The sequence below is a fragment of the Salmo salar genome, unplaced genomic scaffold, assembly GCF_965601325.2.
Source record: "Salmo salar unplaced genomic scaffold, fSalSal1 ptg000117l, whole genome shotgun sequence".
Taxonomy (NCBI): Eukaryota; Metazoa; Chordata; class Actinopteri; order Salmoniformes; family Salmonidae; genus Salmo; species Salmo salar.
In genome coordinates, this window is record NW_027675317.1 from 366159 (window position 1) to 376762 (window position 10604).

Sequence of the window (10604 nt, forward strand, 5' to 3'; positions counted from 1 at the left end):
TCCTCAGAGGTAGGGGGGCCAGCAGGCCAGAGGTGGATGAACGCAGTGCCCTTGTTTGGGTGTAGGGCCTGATCAGAGCCTGAAGGTATGGAGGTGCCGTTCCCTTCACAGCTCCGTAGGCAAGCACCATGGTCTTGTAGCGGATGCGAGCTTCAACTGGAAGCCAGTGGAGAGAGCGGAGGAGCGGGGTGACGTGAGAGAACTTGGGAAGGTTGAACACCAGACGGGCTGCAGCGTTCTGGATGAGTTGTAGGGGTTTAATGGCACAGGCAGGGAGCCCAGCCAACAGCGAGTTGCAGTAATCCAGACGGGAGATGACAAGTGCCTGATTAGGACCTGCGCCGCTTCCTGTGTGAGGCAGGGTCGTACTCTGCGAATGTTGTAGAGCATGAACCTACAGGATCGGGTCACCGCCTTGATGTTAGTGGAGAACGACAGGGTATACACACTAAAGCTGAAAAATCTGTATTTAGCATCAAGTCTACAATATTGTTAGTTTACCTATGATTCATCTTTAATGTTGTTTTTATTGTACATCATTATTTTATATATTTTAAATGTCATGAAAAGCACTATACAAAGAAATGTATTATTTATTATGGTCTGACATGTCTGCAGAAATGTTGCAATATTGTAATGTGTTTTGTTTGGTAAATTGTTTTGTAAATATTAATTCATATTTGTGGTGGCACTAAATAAACAATGCATTATTTAAATCCATATTGTCAATATTATTATTATTAAAATATTTCTTATAAGGAGGGAGGGTGGACAGGGAGTTTAAAAAATGAACCCCAAAAGGTTCTTTGAGGAACCATGATAAGGGTTTCTTCAAATAACTTTTAGGGGTTTCCCCACAGTTCCAGTTTGAAGAACCCCTAAAGGATACTCCAGGAACCTTTACTTTTTAGAGTGTATATTGATAAAAGTCACCTGGTCCGAGAGACATTTACATAGTTATACATATATATGACTATTTTGGGGTGAAATAGCGGCCACAACAGACAGACCTGATATCGACCATAATTCGACGTCTTTGGACGTCATGTGCTGACTGGGTATGACCAAAGTTATAGGGATCCCTGGTGCACCATTTACCCAGGTCGTCAGGAGCGGTCACCAAGTCAAGATTCACATCGCCAAATGTGGTGGTTAATTTCTTCAATATCAAATGAGAAGAGAAACTTATCACACAAGTCAGAGTTATTCTTAAACTAAATCTTTATTCACTTATTAATAAGGGAGCAGATCAATACAACACACATACAAAATGAATCGATTGGGTGCCCTACGATAATGATGGCTGGTCGACGAATCACCCCCAGATGATTCATTGAGAGACCAGGGTCTGGCCCTGAGGTCATCTCTCCCTGGTACCATATAGAACAGAAACATTAACTCATGTTCTGGAATGCAGTCTCTTTAGGTTTTATCACCCAAAAGACATTGTAAATCTCCTGTCAGTGTTTTCTCCCAGAGGCCCATCCTCAGTAGAACACACAGACACAATAGTTCTAAGAACCCTCTATTCTGTTGCATAAAACAAACATTTGATGCAATAAAAGTATTATAACATGTAGTTTTGCTCACAGTGTCCACTGAAAGTTGACTAGTAACAACAACTGGGACCTAAAAGACACCCACCATGAGACCCACTAAATCTACCCAAGAAGAGGAAAACAAAAGAAAAACCCACACCAAACTTAAAGACAGGAAGCAAACCAAAAAGGTGGAGCAACTAAAGGTGTTGACTCTCCACATGTATCAAGACAACTGGAGCACTGGGCCAGACACTCTTAAATAGAACCTGGACCAGCTCAGGTGAAACACCTTCCCACTAACGAGATGGACAAGCCAGCACAGGTGTAACACATACTGACTAACGAGGTGACACCAATCAGTGCGTCCTACGTGCTAACGAGCTAGACGCGCTAACGAGCTAGACGCGCTAACGAGCTAGACGCGCTAACGAGCTAGACGCGCTAAAGTCCAACCTCAAAACATAAATGGAAAAACCAAAGCCTGTAACACCTTCACCCTTAAGACAACAAATATGTCCTATATTTTTGATGGACAAGTTTGCTCACCACCAACAGAAAACAACTTCCATTTCACATTATAATCAACTAAAATGCTTCTCCTTCACCAATATAAACATGGGGTCTACTGGCTGTCAACAATTAAAAACAATTATTTAAATAATAATATACAATCATATTATTTTATTCTCCTTTTTCTTACTATAGAATCCTAAAACTCACTAGCTTCTAGAACTCTCGTCCCCTTGGAAGGAACCCAAAAATAAACTCAAATCAAATTGTATTAGTTACGTGTGCCGAATACAACAGGTGTAGACCTGTAGACCTAACAGTGAAATGCTGACTTACGAGCCCCTAACCAACAGTGCAGTTTCAAAAACATACAGAAAAGAATAAGAGATAAAACTCATCTCCAAAACGGAAAAACGTGTCAAAATAAATTGTGATCCATGGCAACGCACTGGTTAAACGCAAAATACAAATCTTTTTGACTGCCCACCCTTGAGACAATCAGCAACCAAGTTGTCCTCACCACGGACATGTCTGATTTCAAGAGGAAACTCCTGCAATATCCGTAGTAACTTTCCACCTCACTGCAGAGCTTCTCTCTCTTTTCAGGGTTCACTAGATAGGCATGTTGTTGGATCGGGGCTCAGTCCCCAATGTCATGCTCTAGTACATTTGGGTTGGCACATCTGAGAATGAACCCTGATATTCTAATAGCAGGGCAACAATGTCAATATAATTGTACCCAAAAAATGTAAATTGGTTGCATTAAAAATAATCATTACTAAATGTTACATGAAATGTAAATATGAAATATTTGGTTGAATAGTCTACTTTGAACAGCTTTTCAATGACATGTTGCTAGGTGGGATATCCCCAATGTCAAAACACAGTTTTAACGTGTCCAAATCAATAACCAATATGCAGAAACAGTTTGGGATATATTGAAAACCTAAACATAACATGTGCTATATACACAAACATCTGCCACAATAAACACAACACATGGAAATGGGAGATATCTGTTACCTCACTGGTTAGAGGACAACCTGCAGAAGACAGTCAGCTACATTTTGGAGTGATGCATTTAAATGTAGGGGTCACTAAACAAAGGAACACAACACTTATTTGTCATAACTCATCGATATCATGTGGAATTTTTTTTTATTTTTTTTTATTTTACCTTTATTTTACCAGGTAAATTGACTGAGAACACATTCTCATTTACAGCAACAACCTGGGGAATAGTTACAGGGGAGAGGAGGGGGATGAATGAGCCAATTGTAAGCTGGGGATGATTAGATATCCATGATGGTATGAGGGCCAGATTGGGAATTTAGCCAGGACACCAGGGGTTAACACCCCTACTCTTACGATAAGCACCATGGGATCTTTAATGACCTCAGAGAGTCAGGACACCCGTTTAACGTCCCATCTGAAAGACGGCACCCTACACTGGGCACTGTCCCCAATCACTGCCCTGGGGAATTTGGATATTGTTTAGACCAGAGGAAAGAGCGCCTCCTACTGGCCCTCCAACACCACTTCCAGCAGCATCTGGTCTCCCATCCAGGGACTGACCAGGACCAACCCTGCTTAGCTTCAGAAGCAAGCAAGCAGTGGGATGCAGGGTGGTATGCTGCTGGGTTAAAGCCAGCAGTGGGATGCAGGGTGATATGCTGCTGGCAATCAATTGTGCGAAAGGAGGAAGATGAGTTTACACGTCCTGTTAAAACGAACAGCTCAAAAACCACACGGAATCTGGGAATAATGTGTACATCCCTGGTTAGAGGACAATTTGTAGAAAACAGCTCGCTACATTTTGAAGTGTTGCATTTTGATTCCAGTGGGTCACCAACATGGTAAGTGTAACACAGCTCTTTTTTTGTTAGTCACTTTTTGTTAAATCACATAAATAGTAACTCTTCCATTTCAGAGCCTGGATTTCCCCCCTGAGGCTAATATCCATATCATGCTGAAATCAATAGAACAGGGGACAAACGTTTAGGGTTCTACATTGTGACATCATTAAAATACTCCTTCTACAATGTTTAAACATTCTACATTGTGACATTAATTCATTGATATCATGAAACAACTCCTTCATGAATTTTCTGATGTTTAATCAGAGATCTTTTATCAGAGTATCTCTTCCCACATTGATTACAGCTATGAGATTTCTCTCCTGTGTGTGTTCTCTGATGTGATACCAGGCTGTTTGACTGAGTAAAACTCTTCCCACATTCACCACAGCTATAAGGTTTCTCTCCTGTGTGTGTTCTCTGATGTGATACCAGGTTGGTTGACTGAGTAAAAGTCTTCCCACATTGATTACAGCTATAAGATTTCTCTCCTGTGTGTATTCTCTGGTGTAAAGTCAGATAGAAAGATGTAGTAAAACTCTTCCCACATTGATCACAGCTATAAGGTTTCTCTCCTGTGTGTCTTCTCTGGTGCACTGTCAGCACTCCAGATCGACAAAAACTCTTCCCACATTGATCACAGCTATAAGATTTCTCTCCTGTGTGTGTTCTCTGGTGTAGTGTCAAAGTTCTAGATGCAGCAAAATTCTTCCCACATTGACCACAGCTATAAGGTTTATCTCCTGTGTGTATTCTCTGGTGAGCTGTCAGCTCTCCAGATCGAGCAAAACTCTTCCCACATTGATCACAGCTATAAGATTTCTCTCCTGTGTGTATTCTCTGGTGAGCTGTCAGCTCTCCAGATCGAGCAAAACTCTTCCCACATTGATCACAGCTATAAGGTTTCTCTCCTGTGTGTGTTCTCTGGTGTTGAGTCAGATGGCAAGATTGACCAAAACTCTTCCCACATTGACCACAGCTATAAGATTTCTCTCCTGTGTGTGTTCTCTGGTGTAGAGTCAGACTGCTAGATGCAGCAAACCTCTTCCCACATTGACCACAGCTATAAGGTTTCTCTCCTGTGTGTATTCTCTGGTGTGAAGTCAGATGGCCAGATGTAGTAAAACTCTTCCCACATTCACCACAGCAATAAGATTTCTCTCCTGTGTGTGTTCTCTGATGAATTTTAATGCCTGATGAGGTGAATCTCTTCCCACAGTCAGAGCAGCAGTGAGTTCTCTTCCCTGTGGATGTCTGCAGGTGTTTATTGAGGTGTTCTGATCTGGAGAGACTCTTCTCTGCCTCGTCAGCATCATGAGGTTGTTGAGGCTCCCCAGAGGATCCACGATAGTCCCATATCTCCCCTGTGTGAACAACAAAGTCAGACAGATGATTAAAGGCCCACAACAGCGGTAATCCACTGTAAAAGGTGATGCCAACAGCGGAGCCATGATGTTGGACAACAATTGACGTCTGTAATGAATGTTAAAATTATTTGATATTTGCCTTAAATTGAGCAAGAATAGTCATATTTTGTCTTGTTTTCACATTAGTAGTAACATAGATGATTGTAGGCTAGAAATAAGTTATTCATGTTGTTGAACCTCTAAGCAGTGTGCCAGACGACTTTTGGTCTCCAATATAGGCCCCTTTCTGTATTTGCTAAAATTGTGGCACGAGGGCAATTTGATTGCAGAAACTCCTCCCTGCTAATGAGGAAACCGATAGTTATGGATGTAGTATATCTGCCTGGAGCAAAAATGGTGAGCAAAGATTTTAGTTTTTCACAATGTATTCTGAATGTGAATGGGGGAGACTCAGGGGAGTAACATCCATTTCCAGGTTGCTTATGAGTACATTTCACACTACCTTGGATTATAAGCAGGTATATCTCTCTGGTCACCCCTAAAGCCAACTCCTCCTTTGGTCGTCTCTCCTTCCAGTTCTCTGCTGCCAATGACTGGAACGAACTATAAAAATCTCTGAAACTGGAAACACTTATCTCCCTCACTAGCTTTAAGCACCAGCTATCAGAGCAGCTCCCAGATCACTGCACCTGTACATAGCCCATCTATAATTTAGCCCAAACTACTACCTCTTCCCCTACTGTATTTATTTATTTTGCTCCTTTGCACCATATTATTTATATTTTAACTTTGAACTTTCTTCAAATAACATATCTACCATTCCAGTGTTTTACTTGATATATTGTATTTACTTTGCCACCATGGCCTTTTTTGCCTTTACCTCCCTTATCTCACATCATTTGCTCACATTGTATATAGTCTTATTTTTTTCTACTGTATCATTGATTGTATGTTGTTTTACTCCTAGTGTAACTCTGTGTTTTTGTATGTTGTCGAACTGCTTTGCTTTATCTTGGCCAGGTCGCAATTGTAAATGAGAACTTGTTCTCAACTTGCCTACCTGGTTAAATAAAGGTGAAATAAAAATAAATAAAAAAATAAAAAATTGTAAGGATATTTGAATGTCCTGTTTAATATAATGTTTGCTAAAGCATTAAGAATTATGTGTAATTATTGAAGAACTGCGTTAATGACAGTATCCATTTGGGTGTTGTCAATAAAGTTAAGATTTTATTTATTTATAGAAACTAGAATATGCATATAATTATTAGCTTTGGATAGAAAACACTCCAAAGTTTCTAAAACTGTTTGAATGGTGTCTGTGAGTATAACAGAACTCATTTGGCAGGCCAAAACCTGAGAAGATTCTGTACAGGAAGTACCCTGTCTGACCATTTCTTGGCCTTCTTGATTATCTCTATCCAAAACAGGGGATCTCTGCTGTTACGTGACACTTCCTACGGCTCCCATGGGCTCTCAGAAGGCGGCAAAAAGCTGAATGGTGGCTTTGCAGGCCATGGCTGAAAAACATTAGCGCGTTTGGATAGTGGTCGGTCAGAATACTATGAGACTGAGGCGCATGCACGAGTCGACTCCATGTTTACTTTCTCTCTCTTTGAACGAAAACAACCACTCCCGGTCAGAATATTATCGCTTTTTTACGAGAAAAATGGCATAAAAATTGATTTTAAACAGCGGTTGACATGCTTCGAAGTACGGTAATGGAATATTAAAAATTTTTTGTCACGAAACGCGTCGGGCGCGTAACCCTTCGTCACCCTTGGATAGTGTCTTGAACGCACAAACAAAACGCTGCTATTTGGATATAACTATGGATTATTTTGAACCAAACCAACATTTGTTATTGAAGTAGAAGTCCTGGGAGTGCATTCTGACGAAGAACAGCAAAGGTAATAACATTTTTCTTATAGTAAATCTGACTTTGGTGAGGGCTAAACTTGGTGGGTGTCTAAATAGCTAGCCCTGTGATGCCGGGCTATCAACTTAGAATATTGCAAAATGTGCTTTCACCGAAAAGCTATTTTAAAATCGGACATAGCGAGTTCATAGAGGAGTTCTGTATATATAATTCTTAAAATAATTGTTATGTTTTTTGTGAACGTTTATCGTGAGTAATTTAGTAAATTCACCGGAAGTTTTCGGTGGGAATGCTAGTTCTGAACGTCACATGCTAATGTAAAAAGCTGGTTTTTGATATAAATATGAACTTGATTGAACAAAACATGCATGTATTGTTTAACATAATGTCCTAGGAGTGTCATCTGATGAAGATCTTCAAAGGTTAGTGCTGCATTTAGCTGTGGTTTTATTTTTTGTGACCTTATATGCTAGCTTGAAAAATGGGTGTCTGATTATTTCTGGCTGGGTACTCTGCTGACATAATCTAATGTTTTGCTTTCGCTGTAAAGCCTTTTTGAAATCGGACAGTGTGGTTAGATAAAGGAGAGTCTTGTCTTTAAAATGGTGTAAAATAGTCATATGTTTGAAAAATTGAAGTTTTTGTATTTTTGAGGAATTTGTAATTCGCGCCACGCCTATCATTGGATATTGGAGCAGGTGTTCCGCTAGCGGAACGTCTAGATGTAAGAGGTTAACACAGTGTCCAAAGAAGGGCCAGATGTATACAGAATGGTGTCGTCTGAGTAGAGGTGGATCAAGGAATCACCCGCAGCAAGAGCAACATCGTTGGTATATACAGAGAAAAGAGTCGGTGTGAGAATTGAACCCTGTGGTACCCCCACAGAAACTGCCAGAGGTCTGGACAACAGGCCCTCTGATTTGACACACTGAACTCTATCTAAGAAGTAGTTGGTGAACCAGGCGAGTCAGTCATTTGAGAAACCAAGGCTGTTGAGTCTGCCGATAAGAATACAGTGATTGACAGAGTCGAAAGCCTTGGCCAGGTCGATGAAGACGGCTGCACAGTACTGTCTTTTATCGATGGCGGTTATGATATCGTTTAGTACCTTGAGTGTGGCTGAGGTGCACCCGTGTCCAGCTCGGAAACCGGATTGCACAGCGGAGAAGGTACGGTGAGATTCAAAATGGTCAATGATCTGTTTGTTAACTTGGATGTTGAAGACTTTAGAAAGGCAGGGCAGGATGGATATAGGTCTGTAACAGTTTGGGTCTAGAGTGTCACCCCCTTTGAAGAGGGGGATGACCGTGGAAGCGTTACAATCTTTAGGAATCTCGGACGATACGAAAGAGAGGTTGAACAGACTAGTAATAGGGGTTGCCACAATGGCAGTGGAACATTTTAGAAAGAGAGGGTCCAGATTGTCTATCTCAGCTGATTTTTACGGGACCAGGTTTTGCAGCTCTTTCAGAACATCTGCTATCTGGATTTGGGTGAAGGAGAAGCTGGGGAGGCTTGGGGAAGTAGCTTCGGGGGGTGGGGAGCTGTTGGCCGGGGTTGGGGTAGCCAGGAGGAAAGCATGGCCAGCCGTAGAGAAATGCTTATTGAAATTCTCGATTATCGTGGATTTATCGGTGGTGACAGTGTTTCCTAGCCTCAGTGCAGTGGGCAGCTGGGATGAGGTGCTCTTATTCTCCATGGACTTTACAGTGTCCCAAAATTTTTGGAGTTAAAGCTACAGGATGCAAATTTCTGTTTGAAAAAGCTAGCTTTTGCTTTCCTAACTGACTGTGTATTGGTTCCCGACTTCTCTGAAAAGTTGCATATCGCGGGGACTATTCGATGCTAGTGCAGTACGCAACAGGATGTTTTTGTGCTGGTCGAGGGCAGTCAGGTCTGGAGTGAACCAAGGGCTATATCTGTTGTTAGTTTTACCATTTTTGAAAGGGCCGTGCTTATTTAAGCTGGTGAGGAAATTACTTTTAAAGAACAACCAGGTATCCCAGTTTAGGTCACCTAACAGAATGAACTCTGAAGATAGATGGGGGGCAATCAATTCACATATGGTGTCCAGGACACAGCTGGGAGCTGAGTGGGGTCTGTAACAGGCGGCAACAGTGAGAGACTTATTTCTGGAGAGAATCATTTTTTTAATTAGAAGCTCGAACTGTTTGGGCTTAGACCTGGAAAGTATGATAGAACTTTGCAGGCCATCTCTGCAGTAGATTGCAACTCCTCCCCCTTTGGCAGTTCTATCTTGACGGAAAATGTTGTAGTTGGGGATGGAAATTTCAGAATTTTTGGTGGCCTTCCAAAGCCAGGATTCAGACACGGCAAGGACATCAAGGTTGGCGGAGTGTGCTAAAGCAGTGAGTAAAACAAACTTAGGGAGGAGGCTTCTGATGTTAACATGCATGAAACCAAGGCTTTTACGGTTACAGAAGTCAACAAATGAGAGCGCCTGGGGACACACAGGGCCTGGCTTAACCTCTACATCACCCGAGGAACAGAGAAGTAGGATGAGGAAATGGTTAAAGGCTATCAGAACTGGTCGTCTAATGCGTTGTGAACAGAGAATAAAAGGAGCAGATTTCTGGGCGTGGTAGGATAGATTCAAGGGATAACGTACAGACGGGTATAGTAGGGTGCGAGTACAGTGGAGGTAAACCTAGGCATTGAGTGACGATAAGAGAGGTTGCATTTCTGGAGGCACCAGTTATGCTAGGTGAGGTGTCAGGGAAATTGCAAGATTATGTTATAATGCTTGTATTGCATTATAATGGTTGTTTTATTTGACAGAATAGAGTATTTTGTTAACTATTGTGTGTGTTTTACTGAGGATGGGCCTCTATGAGATAACACGGACAGAAGATTTACGATGTCTTTGGGTAATAAAACCTAAAGAGCATTCCAGAGAACATGAGTTAATGGTTCTATTCTATACCGTACCAGGAAGAGACGGTTCCAGTTTGGAGTAGGAGGACCAGACACTGGTCTTTACAATGAAAACTGCTGAAACAGCAGATGCTGTCTGCTATGTATTATAGATATCTTTCATACAAATGTTAACCTTGTGACCATTCTATGTATCTGTTGTTCGTCATGTAGGTTGAAAGGGGTGTATCTTGGCTATAAAAGATATTTGTACTTTTGTTTTGCCACTCTCAACGGATCATTAGAAAATGGTGAATCGTTGATAAGTCATTGCTATTGTAAAGATCTTATTATTAAAGATTTAGTTTAAGTATAACTCTAACTTGTGTGAAGTTTGTCTCTCCTCATTTGATAGTAAAGAAATTAACCACCACAGAGGTCACCGCATGTGTGGGAGGTGGGACAAAAGAGCTCTCTGAGGCATGTTGAGTGGGACGAGGGGCTCCGCAGTAAAATAAAACAATGATAACTACCCTAAACAACAGTATACAAGGCATATTGACATTAGAGAGACATA

General features: G+C 41.4%; 1 protein-coding gene across 1 annotated transcript; it reads right to left on the reverse strand.

Moving 5' to 3' along the window:
* Nucleotides 1-2919: 2919 nt before the first annotated feature.
* On the reverse strand, nucleotides 2920-9091 carry LOC145865987 (uncharacterized). Its single transcript, XM_082970874.1, has 2 exons — nucleotides 9061-9091; nucleotides 2920-5271 (listed from the first exon to the last, which is right to left on the reverse strand). The coding sequence occupies exons 1-2, from the start codon at nucleotides 9089-9091 to the stop codon at nucleotides 4133-4135; spliced, it is 1170 nt and encodes a 389-aa protein (XP_082827000.1). The 3' UTR covers nucleotides 2920-4132.
* Between the last annotated feature and the right edge of the window lie 1513 nt (nucleotides 9092-10604).

Bases quoted from the DNA above. Each gene is read 5' to 3' on its own strand.
- LOC145865987 (XM_082970874.1), bottom strand. From the start codon at position 9,091: ATGGTAAAACTAACAACAGATATAGCCCTTG. The intron at 5,272-9,060 runs GTTCACTCCAGA...TTGTTCACACAG, and splicing joins AACAACAGATATAGCCCTTG to GGGAGATATGGGACTATCGT.